The sequence below is a fragment of the Rutilus rutilus genome (assembly GCF_951802725.1).
Source record: "Rutilus rutilus genome assembly, chromosome: 22".
Classification (NCBI taxonomy): domain Eukaryota; kingdom Metazoa; phylum Chordata; class Actinopteri; order Cypriniformes; family Leuciscidae; genus Rutilus; species Rutilus rutilus.
The window spans coordinates 6,285,257-6,302,445 of NC_140227.1; the positions used below are offsets into that span (position 1 = coordinate 6,285,257).

The following is a 17,189-nucleotide window of genomic DNA, read 5'->3' on the forward strand; positions in this document are numbered from 1 at the left end:
TTTCTGTACAGTATCTCAGACACTGTATCATGATTTTTCTTTTCTTTGGCTTTGGTCATTAATGGAGGTTTATCGTTTTCAGACTCTCTCGACTTTTGGTCGATATCAGGACTGTCCTGACGATCAGTGGTAACCGGACGGCCCTCTCCGGCCTACAGGACCTGTCGCAGGCAATCCAGAGACTCGGGGAAAGACCAGATGCCTGGCCAAGTACGACATGTTGATCAAATGTCTCATTGTAGAAGATGTTCAATATCCCAGTTGTTTCTCAAAGACATATGAAATGGAGAGAAAATGGAGACTTGTTTAAAGACCCCAGTAATCTTACATGTGACTCTCAGCTAGAGATGTCAACAATGTCTCAGGTTGTGCTCAGATACCAAACTGAGAACGCTTATCTGGCAGAAATAATCAGGAAATAAGGCTGTTGTTTTTGTTTTAAAAAACTCCCATAATCCTCTTTTTTTAATGAGAACAGCAAGCACACATTCTGTGCCCTGCACAAGCAATGCAAATCCTGAACAAAATGTGGCCAGTAGGTTAAACCATTTCCCTTAATGTATTATTAACAAAATTAAACTTTTTAATATAAGCCCACTGGACTTTGATCTTTGTAGATCTTCCAGTTGGAGAGTATCTCAAGGCCAATGAAAGCTTCTCCTCCTTCCTGCGGACAAACACCAGCATCTCCTCAGCATCGGTTGATCAGTTACTGAGGGCACGACTAAACCTACAAGTGGTAAGAAATAACCTTTTTTCCACTTTCTGAAGTGCTTATAATCCTCCTCTGGAAACCTAGATTCTGAGCTGGCCTAATGACCTGAATGTAACTTGACAGTGCAAGCATTGTTTTGTATTTGTTTTTGTATTTACCTGAAATATGTGATTGGATAACCTCTATTTTATATAGATATTCATTGTCCTGATACAAAGAGAAAATCTGAAAAATAAAACTAGTAGCTTATATTTGCAACCACAATGTTGCCCCCTGCCCAATTACATCATTAGTTAGAGCTAACCAATAATTTAATTACTTAAGCTAGATTTCTACAATTTCTTCAGAGTAACATATTTTTCATGTTTAAAGGTCAGCATGAAATTAAAATACACCCATCTGTTTTCTAAATGCATGTTATTTATCACATTTCATCCGTTTATATGGTTTATTTTTTCAAAAAATGTTGATCACATAATTCTTAATCAAATTTCATAGCTCAATCTGGTGAAACGACAGACTCTCTGTGATGACGTCAATCATTTAGTCTGCTTAAACTCTTACACTTCTTACAATTGACTGCAAGCTCACATTCCATCTGCCTCCATCCAATCAACAAGTATATAGAACCAAGCAGCCCCCCCCCAACACACACACACACACACATTTTTGAGGGGGGGGGGATAATCCGTTTCACTCGGATGCATGTCACATGAAAAAAAGGTCTGTCGCTACTTCCCTTTTATCATGACTTTTTAAAGTCGGCATGAAATGAAAATTTGTCCGATCTATTTTCTAAATGTATGCTGTGGATTTTATCTTTTTTGTTTAGTTTTTTTTATCTCTTAATTTTGAATAAAATATAATAATGTCTTCCGGAGAAACAACAGACTTTTCTCTGGTGATGTATGCAGGACTTCTCCATTCATTTAGTCCACTTAAGTCCAATCAACAACCAATGAACAGAATCAGGTCCCTGCCCTACATTTTTTCTTTTTCCATAATCAATACATCCAATTACTCTGGGATGTATGTCACAATACAACTTTAACACTTTCATAAATGTTTATAGTAAATTGATACATGAACATCTTGTTTTACCCTTTTTTGTCCACAAGGTTGCATTAGCAGGTGGAGGAATGCGACTGTCTGATATCGTCTGCAATGCTTCACTCTTGGGTCTTTACCTCACCACTGAGGAAGGAGATTCTTTCCCTGAACTCCAGGGGGCGCTGTGTTCTGTGCCCTCAGATGTAATGCAGAAGGCAGAGCAGATCTTCCTCTCACAGCTGGACTTCAGCAAGATCCTCACGGTTAGTGGGCTTATGCTTTCTGCATTTATTCTGTTTAGTGATGGGAGAAACAAAGCTTTTTTTTTTTTTTAGAACTTCGAATCAATTGAACAAATTGTTTTGCAAAATTATTCACTATTTCGAAGTGCTCAAAACACCACAGCAAGGTTTTTGAAGATGCAGTTTCTTTACATCCACTGAGAGATGCCACCCACCCAAACATAGAATTTTCTCTGATTTAAATATCCGCATCCGACTCCCAACCGATCATCACATTACAATTATTCTAATTCTCAGTGTTAAGAGTAATGACATAGTAACATATTACACTGAAGGAGGCTGCCTTTAAATTAACATTTATTTATAACAAAAGTTCTTCTTTGGCAAAATTAAATTTCTTTAATAGCCTAAACACAGGCTTTACTCCCTTCAAACTAAAATGGTCATTATTTCCTTCACTGCAACTTCCTGAACATGCACACCAAAACTTAATTGCGTCCCAAGCAAAGGCTGGACATAGGCTAATTTATGAGTCTTGTTTCATAATCATAGCACTTCACAGCCTTTACATATCACATAATGCTTAAACAAGTGGACCCACCAACTGCATAGCTTAACGAGAGTCTGCAAATTAGTGCCTGATGAAAAATTAAGCTTAAAAATTTTCACATTTTAGGGAATGTAGTAAATATTTCCATCATTAATGATTTATCTCATCGACCCTTGACCCACTTGCAATAATCAGAATGTTATTTTTTATTACTTGGCCCGCCCGACCCACAGAGTATTTGCAGTGTCCGCGGATATAGCCATGATCCGCGCATCACTAGTGTAAATATGACAAACATTTAAAACAATATATACTGTATCACACCATTAAATATGAATTGTCATATTTAAAACAAAATTTGTGTTATTATATTAATTTGTAGTGCTTGTTTTGTGTTTTTAGGCTGGGTTGGCAAACTAGACCAATTAGAAATAATTAACTATCATTCTACCTTTTTTATCACACGTGGATGTGTCTTAAAATTATTTAAATCTGAACCTACATTATAAAATGGAGATCAGTTGAAACAATTTCAATCATGACAACTTTAGTATGTTAAAGGATATCCATTAGAGACACAGACACGATGTTATAAGCATGTAAGATATGCTTCTTCTGTTTGAATATGCATACATATATCCTGTAGAAGATCTAGACAGGTGGAGCTGGGGTAGGAGGAAGGTTTGATAGCGTGCTGAAAGACCAGCGTACAGTGAACACTTGCGTACTTGCGTAACCCCGGTTCTCTGAAAGCGTTAAGTGAGGTGTCTCACTATAGGATAAGCCCCTTCTGCTTTTTCTGAATGACTGAGGGTCAGGAGCTAGCTGTTGGCTCCTTTCCCTGGAGAAGACCCCATCAAACTGCCTCCTTCTTCCTCCTCACTCCCTGAAGATGAGGATGAGGAGCTGGCTGGACCATCTGAGCTGTTGCAGGCGGATAGTTCTTCCTAGGCCAGGCAGTTCTCTGTTCCGGTACTCCGCTGCATTCTCGTTCTGTCTCTGCCGTCTAGGAATGCGAAAGCTGGGGGGTGGGTGCGCCATAACCGTTGGTGGAGGGCGTGTAGTCTGCGTCTTTCTAGGCATACAGAGTTGCAAAGCCTCATCATCTCTCTTCTTTTCCTCGCATCTATTTTGCATCTGTGTCAGAGCCAAAAATGCCCTCTGTGACAACCGGTGCGTCTAGGATGGCTTCTTTTTCCCTGTCAGACAGATTAGCCAAGTTAAGCCATCGTCCTCTCTCGTGAATGATTATTGTGGTCATGGCTTTGCCCGCGGCTTGAACTGTGCATCTTTGAAGATGCTTGGTATAGACCTTATGCACCAGAGAAACAAGGGCGCCGCCATCTTTGGAAAATTGTCTTTTAACTTCCGTTTTGCGGTCGCTCTGTATATTTATATGGCATTTCTGTCCAGGAGTAATTAGCTTTTTAAGTGGATTTACTGAATGTAAAGTTAACGAAAGTTATCATGAGGACTGTAATGTTTAAAGCAGATGACTTAACAAATGTAAATAGACCGGGAAGATTTTAAAACGAGCCGTTCATTAATAAACACGCAAAACGCTGTGAAAATACAGACCGGAAGTCAAAAGACAATGAGCGCAGCGCTGAAAAGGGGCGGAGCTACATAAGGTCTATACAGTCAGCATAGAGATCGCGTTCAGAGCCCTGACAGAGAGAGCGACTGCTTTTTAAGTGCATTCTGTCGTGCTTGACTGGAATTGATCCACGTTAGATGGCAACGTCGTATTTGCAGCCGCTGTGCGCTTTGGGTGCAAGTGCGGGGCAACTTATAGCTCCATGGGGGGCATTTGGAAAAGTCCTTCCTTCTCCATCCCCTCCACATCGAGAGCGGATCCTCCCTGCACGGGTATCTTGCTAGTAAATGGATTGTCCTTACAGGTAACCGCAACCTAGGAGCTCTAATAATGCAGGAATAAAGTGGCAGCCTTTTACCCTTGTAGCGAGACTGCGGTTTCTGCTACCACGGCCGGCCACGGAATATTTCGTTTTTCTACAGAACGTTTGTACACATCTTGCAGATCAATACTGAGAAGCAGAGAGGATGGTGCCACCTTCCGACTCCTCCGTGGATCCTGCCGCAGCAAGGAGTTGTGCCAGGTGCGCAGGAGGGAGGAAAGGGAAGTCCTCTACTTCAGAGAGAATAAAGTGCGAATGTCCCTCTTCCTCGTCTATGCTAAGCACTCTGGGCAGAGTGCGGAGTGGCAGCTGGAGTGGGGCTAGGTGACTTGAGGGGATCCTAGCCCGACAGGATAGCTTGGTGTGCTAGCCTGCAGACGAAGGCTCTTCATAGTGAAGCGTGCGATTCTCGATCACCAATTGGGTATGTTTCAGCCCAAGACATGCAGAGCAGACCTGGTTTGTATCCTTGCATGAAATTTTGTTCTTGCGTGAACAAAGTTGCACAGAATCTCCCTCATTAGCCAGGATAGTCTACGTTGCTCACCGAATAATCCTTGCAATCAGCTGGAATGCAAATTGAAGGAGCCTGGTGAAAAATGGCATGGTGGCCAGTAGTTCTTCCAGAAGTTTGTTGATGGTTTATCCAAATTTTGTCGGCTTCTGGTGTGAAGCGAGAAGAGGTTTTTGAATGTCGTAGTGACATTGTGTCGCTCCTCTTATACTGAGGGGTGGGGAAGCCACTCCCAGACACAACATCATGTTTGCCAGCCAATTGGATTAATGTAATAGGGCTAAGGAATATGCGGAAGTGGCGTATCCCATAGTGAGATATAGTGAAACGTATGCTTGAAAGAGAGCCAGACATTTAAATGTTGAGCAAGCAAGCTCATTATCTGCAGAATCAGCAGAGGCCAATCAGCTTGTGCTGTGTAGTAAATTATGTGAATGTTTACAGATTGCGAGTGGCCTGTCAGTGCCATCTAGATTTTCATGATTGAACTAGATATATATTGGATAGTGGTTCATGGGATTACCAGATCAATGCCCTCTAGCAGCAAACCATCAAAATGTATAAATATTTAAATACCAAGGTGCAAAATAATACGATGTAACGAAGCCTCGTTTTCTGAAATCATGTGACTTGAGGGGTTTTATATGCATTCTGAACCACTGATAGGTGGTATCAGGAGGAGGGACATTCTCATTCTAGAGAGAATTTGATTTGATCGGACAAAATGTAGCATTATTAGTCATTAGTATTTTTGGCCGTTTTCCTGGAAGAGAATTGTACATATGCTAAATGTTAATGTGCTTATTTGTTTCAATGCCATCTGAAATCTCTGTTTCATATTTGAACTGTTTTTTTTTTTTTTATTAATTTTTTATATTCATTACTTTCAGAGAGACAGACTGCAGGCAAACGCGGCTGATCTCCGGCTCATCAGTCGGTCTGTTTCCTCTGTAACTCAGGAACTAGCATCAGTTATGGATGATGTGAGTCGTTTTCGGATATATTAATGCGAAAGTTTCACAAATTACTGTACTAATGAAATATTAATCTTGCCTTTTCCTTTTCTCCATGAAAACTGCATGACAATCACTACAGATCAAAAGTTGGAATAGTTAGGATTACTATTTTCTATTTTAATATTTTTTAAAATGTAATTTATTCCTTTGATGCAAAGATGAATTTTCAGATACATTGCTCCAGTCTTCAGTGTCACATGATACTTTAGAAATCATTCCAATATGCTGATTTGCTGCTCAATTAACATTTCTTCTTATTATTAATATTGAAAATGTTGGTGCTTAATATTTTGTGGAAACCATGATAAATTACCATTGTAAAGTTTGGTAAGTAAGAACAAATAATTACTTTTATTCAGCAAAGTTGCATTAAAATGATCAAAAGTGACAGTAAAGACATTTATGATGTTCCAAGAGATAAGATCTATTTAAAAATCATGCTGTTCTTTGGAATACTCAAAAAAAAATGTTTTTGTTTTTGTCACGGTTTCCACAAAAATAGCAACATTTTCAGATTGACAATAACAATATCCATTATTAATAATTCAGCACCAATAATTGATCAATTTGAATGATTTCTCAAGGATCATATGACATTGAAGACTTAAGGAAGATGCTCAAAATACAACTTTGCATCACAGGAATAAATTACATTTTAAAATATATTAAATTAGAAAACCCTAGAAAACGTTTATTTTAAGTGGTTAAATTGTTATAATTTTTTTTACTGTAATTTTGATCAAATATAGTATAAGAGACTTCTTTCAAAAACTCTGAAAAACATAATTATGTTTTTCAGTGTTTTTGAAAGAAGTCTCTTCAAATGAATTCCTTATCATTTAAAATGATTTACTTATCATAAAACATTTGACCGGTTTTGTTCACGATAGTTAATTAATAGATGTTTAATGCACATATGCTAGATGTCCATTTTCACATCACAGCAATGAATCTGTTTCTCTCTTCTCCCTCAGATCTCTTCTCTGTCCAGTTTCTCAGAGCTGAATTCAGAGATGAGGCTACTGACACCTGAAAACCGTTTAGCACTGCCACGCGAGAGCTTTCGTGCCTTCTCCAGAATCATGTGTGGACACCCAGAGGCAGGGGGAGAGAGAATCCCTTCATTCAACTGGTATGAAGATCAGGACATCAAATCTTTCCTGGGCAGAAACGTGTCAGAGGAGACAGACCTTGAAAATAAGAACAGCACCAGTAAGATGTTTGACTCATTTATAGGGGTGTAACGATGCATATGCATCGATCTTGAAACATGAATTTTTGAATCGTGAATCATTTGTTTCGGTTAACAATTGATTTAAAATTCAAAAAATCGAATTAAACGTGATTCAGTAAAGTAGCCTTCTATATTTTACAAACTGTATATTTTATAAAAATTAAATTAGTTACTTGCATTAATTAATTGAGATGTAGTGTGGCATCATTCGTGCCCTCACATACACACGCTGCACTCTGTACTACCTTTCACTGGATTGCGCTTACTCTCCGTAAGCCTCATTAACACTTTTCTAAACAGATTTCTTAGCACCTCATGTTTGATCTCTCCTCAGGATGTCAATTGAGCAGTGGACAGCTCTCTTACAATAGCGCTATATTCTCGAGTCAAACACACACAAGGTTGCCAACTCCTTGTGTGGCCACTGCTGCTGAAATTTTTTTCTATATGAAAGAATTGTGCAGTTTTACATTGTTTATTTGGGCAAGCAGAAAACATTTCAGGGGTCTTAGGATATAGCTGATTTTTATTTTATTTCATTTATTTGCATGCGAGAACTTAAAGAAACTGAATTTATCAGATAATATTGAAAGATTTGCATTGGTTTACTGCCCCACAGTAATGGAAACCCTGGAAATAATAGGGAATTTTAATTGAATTTAGAAACTTATGAATCATGAATCGAATTTAACATTCTATTCAAATTTAACATTCAGGCTCCTTTAACATCTTTAACAAAGATTCACATTCCAGTTCAGCATCACATTCACATTCCAGCATCAGGGGTAACAAAAGAAAATCAAAAATTGACATTGAAACCTTATCAAGCTTTGTAGAGTAACAAACACTGTCTGATTGTCTTTTTACTTATAGCTCCGTTCTGTGAAAACTTGATTCGAAGTCTGGAGTCGAACCCTCTCTCACGGATTGTGTGGCGAGGCATTAAACCACTGTTCATTGGAAAGCTGCTATACACACCAGACACACCAGTCACCCGTACAATCATGTCACAGGTACCGCCGCTCTCCGCTCCCTCATCCTGTGTGCAATATGTCTGTTGTTCAAAAATGCAATGTCTATGATGCTATCCTGAAATTCTTGTTCCTCCAGGTAAACAAAACGTTTCAGGACTTCCAGATTCTAAATGATGTGCAGGAGGCGTGGCTGGAAGTGGGTCCCAGAATCAAAACCTTCATGGAGAGCAGTGTAGAAATTCGGCTTCTGCAGGATCTTCTGAGAAGGCCTGAGGTGGCGGTAGTTGTGAACCTGCGTCTGGAAAACACGTCTTGGACAGCCTCTCGCATTTCCCGGTTCCTCTCAACGCCTGGCCCAGATACACCCCGTAGGAATGGAGCGCCGCCCACCTGGTTGGATCTATACCAGGATTTAAACAACACCTTCAGCACTCTGTCAGAACTCACTAAGGTACGCCTAGCAGGAAACCTGCAGCTTATGTTATGATCAGTTAAACCAGTAAACCTGATTTTGCTTGGTATCTGTTCAAGGACACTAGTAATGGATGTGAAAAGGGTGTGCTGTATGTATCTTTATAAAGTCGACATGAAACGGAAGTTCCAATAGTCTATTGTGACGTACATCGAGTGAAATGGCTTTTAGAACAAGAAAAGATGTAGGGTTGGATTTTGTCCATTTAGGAATTGATTGAATGGTTAAGTGATGTGTTTTCCTACCCTCGCACCCGTAAACACATCATCAGAGAAAACAAGAGATGTTGCTGCAAGAGGGAGGGGAAGTTATTTTGATTAAAGTAAAGAATTACTATTAGTATAAGTCTATGAGGAAGAGACAACTTTAGAGTCCACGTGAAACACATAATTCCATGAATTTTTTTTAGGTTTATATATGTATCCTTGGCAAGGATACATATATAAACCTAAAAAAAATTCATGGAATTATGTGTTTCACGTGGACTCTAAAGTTGTCTCTTCCTCATAGACTTATACTAATAGTAGACTTATACTAATTATGTGCAAGGATTCCTTGCACACTAATTCATCACATTCTCAGAAGCTGAACGTTAGAACAGATAATCGTCACAAACTCCTTTTCTTCTATTGATGCACACTTAAAAAATCCACTACAAATAGTTGCCTACACCATCTATACTATTTGCTATTCCTCTAGATTAAAGATTCAAGAGATTTATTGTTATGTGCACAGTAAAAACACCACGGTTTAGACCACACAATAATAATATATATTAAACAAAAATATACAATATAGTATATACACAAACTAAATATACCAAAATATGCATACATTTATACAATCAAGGTAACAGTCAGTGAGGATAATAGGGAGTTAGTGTTTCATGTGTTGTTCAGGAATCTAATGGCTTGTGGATACAGTTTGCATTGAATTTTGGCAGACAACGAATTATGACTAAATGCTGAATTCAACCTCATAAATTGTCCAGTAATAAATAACCAGACAGTACTCCACTTTGAAAAAGGACTATATAGACAACTTCAATGAATAATTAATGTAGGTGTATCAACAAAATGATGTCACAAATGGCACTTAGACTTTAGGTTGAAAATTATTAATTGAAATAAAATTGCTATGTATAAAGACTACTACTTTACCCTATGACCCTTTATAAATGGATCTAAGATTCTTTAGAGCTAGGCTGGGTCAGCCAATTTATACTCATAACTATTATTGTCATATATTGTCAATAACTTGCATTTGAGACACTCCACAGCATTAACATTGATCGTTGTCTATCTATACCCTGTATTGTTCCAGTGCTTCTCTTTGAATAAAATTGAGGGTTTGGCCACGGAGGGTGAGCTAGTCGAACGAGCCCTGGAACTGCTGGAAGATCGTCAGTTTTGGGCCGGAATAGTCTTCCTCCTGCCAGAACCTTCATCATCCTCTTTGCCTCCTCATGTCAAGTACAAGATCCGCATGGATATAGATGATGTAACCCGCACAAACAAGATCAAAGACAAGTATATTGAAATGTCCACACACACACTTAAGTTTACAGAGAAATGTAGTTATGTAGAGCTTCCACGGTCAACTGTTTAATAAAGCTGATATCATGTTTTATCATTTGACAGATTTTGGGATCCAGGCCCGGCTGCTGAACCATTCAGTGACCTTCGCTATGTCTGGGGCGGTTTTATTTACGTACAGGATTTAGTTGAGAGAGCTGTGACACATTTACTCACTGGTAAAGAGCCAAACACGGGCATATACGTGCAACAGATGCCTTACCCCTGCTTTGTTGATGATGTGTGAGTTTCACTCTTCTGTTTCACACCACACGTTATTCCACAATGTACACCAATAACTCTGCGCTACATCCATCACTCGTTTTTTTGTATGTTTATTATTAAACATTCTTTTTATAATTCATGTTAATAAATATTATTTTATAACAATTATTATTATTATTATTAACTTTTTATGACATATAAAGTAAGATTGGTTGAGGCTGTAAAATGTCATATTTTCCCCCCGATCACTCATGAATAAATAATTAATATAAAGAAAGAATATAATTATTAAGATAACCAACTGTACATTACCATTGCCAGTAAGAGTTTTTTTTAAAGAAAATTAATACCTTTATTCAGCAAGGATGCATTAAATTGATCAGAAGTGACAGTATAATCATTTATAATGTTATTAAAAATGTCTACTTCAAATGCTGTTCCAACTTTCTATTCACGAAAGAATCATGAAAAAATGTATTATGGTTTCCACAAAAATATTAAGCAGCACAGCTGTTTTTAATATTGATAATAATAAGACATTATTTTCGAGCATCAAATCAGAATATTATAATGATTTATGTAGGATCATGTGATACTGAAGACTGGAGTAATGGTGCTAAAAATTCAGCTTTGCATCACAAGAATACATTACATTTTTAAATATATTAAAATAGAAAACAGTTATATAAATTGTAATAATATTTCTCAGTATTGCTGTTTTTACTGCATTTTTTATTTAAAAAAATACAGCCTTGGTGAGCATAAGGACTTTTTTCAAAAACATTAAAAACTCTTACTGACCCCAATGGTATGGTAGTATTTGTATTCAAGGTGTAAGGAAAAATGCTATTACTTTTTGCTTGATATTGAGTCATAAAATTCCAAAATCATTCCATTTTTGAAACTTGTCAATTACCTTTTTTTCTCTTGTTTTAGTTTCATACGTGTCCTGAATCGTTCTTTGCCTCTGTTTATGACATTGGCGTGGATCTATTCTGTGGCTATGATCATAAAGGGTGTGGTCTATGAGAAAGAAGCTCGTCTGAAGGAGACAATGCGTATCATGGGCCTGAGCTCTGGGATGCTGTGGCTCAGCTGGTTCATCAGCAATTTCCTGCCCTTCCTGTTCAGCGCTGGACTCCTTATCGCCGCCCTTAAGGTGAACAAAGTGACAGCTCTCCTGAGCCTAAATTTCTCTTTGTGACGCCCCTTTAAAGCTTATTTTCTCTCATCTGTCAAAAGAGTGCCCTGTTTGATCTCTCTGTCTTTCTTCTCTCTCCTGCAGTGGGGAGATATCTTACCCTACAGTGACCCGGCTGTTGTTTTCTTCTTCCTGACTGCATTTGCTACAGCCACCATCATGCTTTGCTTCCTCATCAGCACATTCTTCTCACGTGCTAACCTGGCAGCAGCGTGTGGAGGACTCATTTACTTCACCCTTTACCTGCCATATGTGCTGTGTGTGGCCTGGAGAGAATATCTGACCAGCACACACAGGATCTTAGCGGTGAGAGCTGAGCCGTTACACGTCTTCACACAACACATATAATAATATATACGAGAATGAGATTTGAAAGCTGCAGAGAAGATTATTAGAAAATGACAGCTTGAACTTCTGTCTGTTTCTAACAAACCCTGCAATTCAGACGTCTGAAGCAATGACTTGTTTCCCTGCAGAGCTTCCTGTCTCCAGTGGCCTTTGGTTTTGGCTGTGAGTATTTCTCTCAGTATGAAGAGCAGGGTGTGGGGATCCAGTGGTTTAACTTGAGATCCAGCCCCATGGAGGGAGACAGCTACAACTTTACCACCTCCATTGTGATGCTGTATGCAGATGCTGCCATCTATGCTCTGGCCACTTGGTACATTGAAGCTGTTTTTCCAGGTAAAGCATCTTTCTGTGAGCAAACGCAAAATGATATACATGAAGTTCTAGCTGTGTCTTCCTTTGATAATTAACATGAGTTTGTGGATTCATCAGTGAGTGTGTTTAGATGTACGCTACGCTAAGTTTTGGGTTGGTGAGATTGTTTTATGTTTTTGAAAGAAGTCACTTATGCTCACTAAGGCTGCATTTATTTGATCAAAAAAACAGTAATATTGTGATAATACATTAATTGATATACATAAGTGTAATTTATTCCTGTGATGGCAAAGCTGAATTTGTAGCAGCCAATTACTCCTCTCTCAGTGTCACATGATCCATTTTTGTGGATACCATTATACCCCCAGAATTCTTTAATGAATACAAAGTACAAAATAATAGCATTTATTTGAAATTATTTATATTACTGAGAATAAAAATGTAATTATCGAATTTTCAATTATTATATTATTTTAAATCTTTTGTAACATTATAAAAGTCTTTTTAATGCAATTTAATGCATCCTTGCAGAATAAAAATCTGAAAAATTAATTAAAAAAAGCTAATTATTAAAAAAATATATAAATTATAGCATTTAATCCCCAGACATTCCTGTTTCACAGCCAGATTTTGACTTAACTGACAGAACAATGGTAAAGGTTTTTAAAAAGCAAAAGTGGGGTAATATCTAGGTCATTCATAATAACATGGTACTGTGTTTGGGACATGTCAAACAGAATTTGTTTTATAACTTCTCGGCTGATTAAACATAATCATACACTTGTCATATACTATATCATTTACTGTGCATGTAAGCACACTCATTGTGTTGAATTAGTCTGTGTGAAAAAATGTCAATAATTGGATGTGTTTCACAGGGCAGTATGGGATCCCCAGGCCGTGGTATTTTATCTTCCAGCTGAATTACTGGGGTGGGGTTCCATTAGAAGTGGGGTTGCCCATTCCTACAGCACCTATAGAGGAAACAGATGGTAAGAGCATCAAACTACAAGTGGCACTGCGTTTGTAATACAGAAGTTTTAAGTATTTGTTTTAGGACAACATATTTGGATTAATACTCTTGGTTTGGTTTATGGTTAGTTGCATGGCATTATGCACAATTTATAGTTATTACTATATAGTAGGGCGGTTAAGCGCAAAAATCGATCACTTTGCGATAAAAGCATCAAATTTGGTAGGAAGGCTCACAAAGGGGGTCTGATCAGATTTAGGACCGTAGGCGCTTGAAATTTGACCCCTGGGGGTCAGGGCAGCCATTTTTAAAAGTGGTCATTGAATTCAGCATGGAATTTTAGAATCTTATATGTTATGTTATTAATTGAATCTTTTGTTAATATTCAAAGCTCAACTGCTGAAGAGTTGAACTACTGGTTCTTTGTTCTGTTTCTTGTTATGCAGGCCTACATAAAAAAAAAATAATAATAATAATAATCCTAATGAGCTGGCACCTTGCTGTGGTTGATTAGCTTGCGTGTCTCTTTCCATGTCAGCTGTTTAAAAACAGTTGACCTTTTTGTATCACCATTGGTGAATTGCTTTGGTAGAGACCAGACAAAGATCAGCTCTTAATCACTTGTCACTGTGATGTCTAATTTTGATCACATAACATGAATTTACAGATAATTCATTAACCCATGTATAGTAATATTTAGTATTACAGGAGCAATTTTTTAAAACATATCTTATAGTTTAAAGTTTAAAGACCTTCTTTGTGAAATGTATTTATGGTGAAATGTGTTATTGCATTTTATGTTTCTGGCAGCTTTTAATTCATTTTCCCATTACGAAATCCATATTTGGATATTATTTTGAGCGCCTACGGTCCTAAATCTGATCAGACCCCTTTGTGAGCCTTCATACCAAATTTCATGCTATTATCGCAAAGTGATCGATTCTGATGAAAATCTGCGCTTAGCCGCCCCACTAATAGTAACTGCATGTAACATATGTAACAATGACACTGTAAAATAAAGTGTTACCAATATTTCTGAATTACAATGTTTATTACAGATCGGATTGAAGCTGAGCCGGCAAGTCTGATTCTAGGAGTTTCCATAAGGAACTTAGTAAAGATTTATAAAAAAGGGTCCAAGCTTGCTGTCAATCACCTTAACATGAAGTTCTATGAGGGCCAAATAACCTCTTTTCTGGGTCACAATGGAGCTGGCAAGACAACCACCATGTGAGAGTTCAAAAAATGAATCTGTACAAATATGTAATATGTTCTTTAAACTAAATTTAAATCTTACTAAATTTACTTTATCAAGCTCTAACTAATTGATTAGCTTATTACTGCAACTCATTCAATACTTCATGATGTTTTGACTCACAGGTCCATTCTAACAGGACTGTTTCCTCCCACTGCTGGTACGATATACGTGAAGGGAATGGACATTCGCACAGATATGGACATAATCCGCAGTACTCTGGGAGTTTGTCCCCAACACAACGTCCTCTTTGACATGTAAGGCACCAGTCAACAAAAAACAATAAAAAAGTGATACCGTGATAATTATTTATAGTTTTATAGTTGAACCTATACTGGTTATTTTTGTTAATTGATTTTTTTTTATATCGAATTAATATAATATCAACATTATTAACATGGTACCTCTTTGTTTTCATAATGAAAAACATTTGTGTTGCATTGTGTTGTGTTTACTGTATTTTTTTAACATTATTGGTGTTCTCTTGTATATCATTGAAGCCTGACAGTGGAGGAGCATGTGTGGTTCTATGGTCGAATGAAGGGCATTAGCATGGAGGAGGTGGAGAAAGAGATAAATTCACTTCTGGAGGATGTGGGCTTACAACACAAACGACATGAGCAGACTAAAAACCTTTCGGGTAGGTTAACAAATATATTCATTTCAAAGCCATTCACTTGTTCAATATCTGTTATGGTGTTCTCTAAACTGTGACCGCTACCATTTATTTGGGCTTTTTTGTCTTTCTTGACAGGTGGCATGCAAAGGAAACTGTCTGTTGCAATCGCTTTCATCGGTGGGTCAAAGGTTGTGGTCTTGGATGAACCCACAGCTGGTGTGGACCCCTACTCCCGCCGCGGGATTTGGGACCTTCTGCTCAAATACCGTGAAGGTCTTTTAGAGCTTTGCCTTTTGAAGACTGAATATAATCTACTGGTCTGTCAGCTACCAGACTTAACACCCTTTGAATTTCAGGCCGCACCATCATTCTGTCCACACATTACATGGACGAGGCTGATCTCCTTGGTGACCGCATTGCAATCATTTCCCAGGGAAAGCTGTGCTGCTGTGGAACGCCACTCTTCCTCAAGGCACGTCTTGGTACAGGATACTACCTTACGCTGGTCAAGAGAGAGATGCATAGGACACCGAGCAGCATCAGCACTGGCAAACTCCCTTCAACTGCAGCAAGCAAGGTGAGATGTCCCACATGAAAAGCAGAAGCCAAGAGGGTTAGGCATATATTCCAGTTCCTACTGAGTACCCTGACTTTAGCACATCATTTATATCAAGGCTTCCCAGACTTTTTTGTCAGCTGAACCTCTTGGACGTACAACTTCAGTTTCTACTTCAAAGCAGCTCTCCAGTATGTTCATGTTTTACCCGCGTCTGACCTCGACGGACTGAACAGAAGAAATGAACCGGAGAAGATTTCCATGCCAATGATGGCGGAGGCTCAGAGCACACCTATCCATTATGTAATCGCCACAGACCAATAGTAGTTTGAAGGTGTTTACCAGCTGAAGAGAACTTTTCCTTAGTTTACTTTGGCAAGCTGTTTCGAACTCCCTAAAACAACTTCCAAACAAACATGGTTTTGGCCTGATTTTGTACGAAATGCTTCACACCAGTTTGTTCTTTGATTTTGCATGAAGTATGTCAGGGCCTTTAGGCAATAGGTCTAAGGTTATGTAGTTTAAACTTTTCCTCACGAAACCCCACTTTGAATGCTCTCCTGCATAATATTTATAATATGTTTCAGGACAGCGAATCCTCATTAAGTGATGACACAGGACTGGGCAGTGAAGAGAATGGATTCGGTGGGTACAGCTTTGCCTTACAGGAGTTGTTTACATCATGTCTTACCATATTGTCTAAGCTGCCCTGTTGTGTCTATTCTTAGTGTTGCCATGCTTTTTAAATCCAGGCCTCAGCATTATCTAAGGGCTCTGATTCCTTCCTGTCTTAGATATTGCTGCCCTAATGGCTCTTGCACAACAGTACGTCTCTGATGCTCAGCTGGTGGAGGACATTGGCAGAGAGGCGGTTATCAACTTGCCCCATGCTGCCTCAGAGGATGGCAGTCTTGCCCTCTTCCTGAACGAACTGGACAAACGGCAGGGCGAGTTCGGCGTGGTCAGTTACGGGTTGTCAGACACCACGTTAGAAGAGGTGAGACAGTTCTGAAGCACCAGTTTGTTTTTCCCCACTAATACATTCTCTCTGTAAAAGGATTTAGCCCTCAAGGTTGTGGTATATGTGTCCGTCAAAGGCCAGTCATTATCCCATTCAGACGGCAAAAGAGGCAAATCCCTCTTAAACCTTGGTGGGTTCTAACATTAGTTAAAAATAAACAGCAACTAAGTAGAAAGTGTTTATCCTCATGGCTGCTTTTGTAATCTAATACGTCTTCCTGCCATGTGGAGGTCGAAGGGGCTTTGCTAGACTGTAATATTTAGCTCTGCCTGTATATTTTAGATCTTTCTGCGTGTGGCAGAGGAGACAGGTGTGGATGCGGACCCTGAGGAGCCGCCAGCATCTCCAGGCCACCAGGGGGGGCCATCTGAGGACCGAGACACAGGTAAATGAGAAATACATTCCATACCTGCTGAGCC

The 17,189-nt window shown here is 38.6% G+C and overlaps 1 protein-coding gene across 4 annotated transcripts in view; it reads left to right on the forward strand.

Annotated features, from left to right (window-relative positions):
- Window positions 1–17,189, forward strand: part of abca7 (ATP-binding cassette, sub-family A (ABC1), member 7) — a 44,819-nt gene that overhangs the window by 4,325 nt on the left and 23,305 nt on the right. For all 4 annotated transcript variants that reach the window (XM_084395538.1, XM_084395539.1, XM_084395540.1 and 1 more), the window contains exons 5-25: window positions 83–210; window positions 618–739; window positions 1,834–2,028; window positions 5,881–5,973; window positions 6,981–7,218; window positions 8,114–8,253; window positions 8,351–8,665; window positions 10,010–10,215; window positions 10,327–10,503; window positions 11,422–11,644; window positions 11,771–11,992; window positions 12,163–12,367; window positions 13,225–13,338; window positions 14,378–14,549; window positions 14,700–14,831; window positions 15,075–15,214; window positions 15,329–15,466; window positions 15,550–15,770; window positions 16,337–16,394; window positions 16,544–16,746; window positions 17,053–17,155. In XM_084395538.1, the coding sequence (XP_084251664.1) occupies window positions 83–210; window positions 618–739; window positions 1,834–2,028; window positions 5,881–5,973; window positions 6,981–7,218; window positions 8,114–8,253; window positions 8,351–8,665; window positions 10,010–10,215; window positions 10,327–10,503; window positions 11,422–11,644; window positions 11,771–11,992; window positions 12,163–12,367; window positions 13,225–13,338; window positions 14,378–14,549; window positions 14,700–14,831; window positions 15,075–15,214; window positions 15,329–15,466; window positions 15,550–15,770; window positions 16,337–16,394; window positions 16,544–16,746; window positions 17,053–17,155 (3,545 nt within the window). The remainder of the gene's footprint in view (window positions 1–82; window positions 211–617; window positions 740–1,833; window positions 2,029–5,880; window positions 5,974–6,980; window positions 7,219–8,113; window positions 8,254–8,350; window positions 8,666–10,009; window positions 10,216–10,326; window positions 10,504–11,421; window positions 11,645–11,770; window positions 11,993–12,162; window positions 12,368–13,224; window positions 13,339–14,377; window positions 14,550–14,699; window positions 14,832–15,074; window positions 15,215–15,328; window positions 15,467–15,549; window positions 15,771–16,336; window positions 16,395–16,543; window positions 16,747–17,052; window positions 17,156–17,189) is intronic.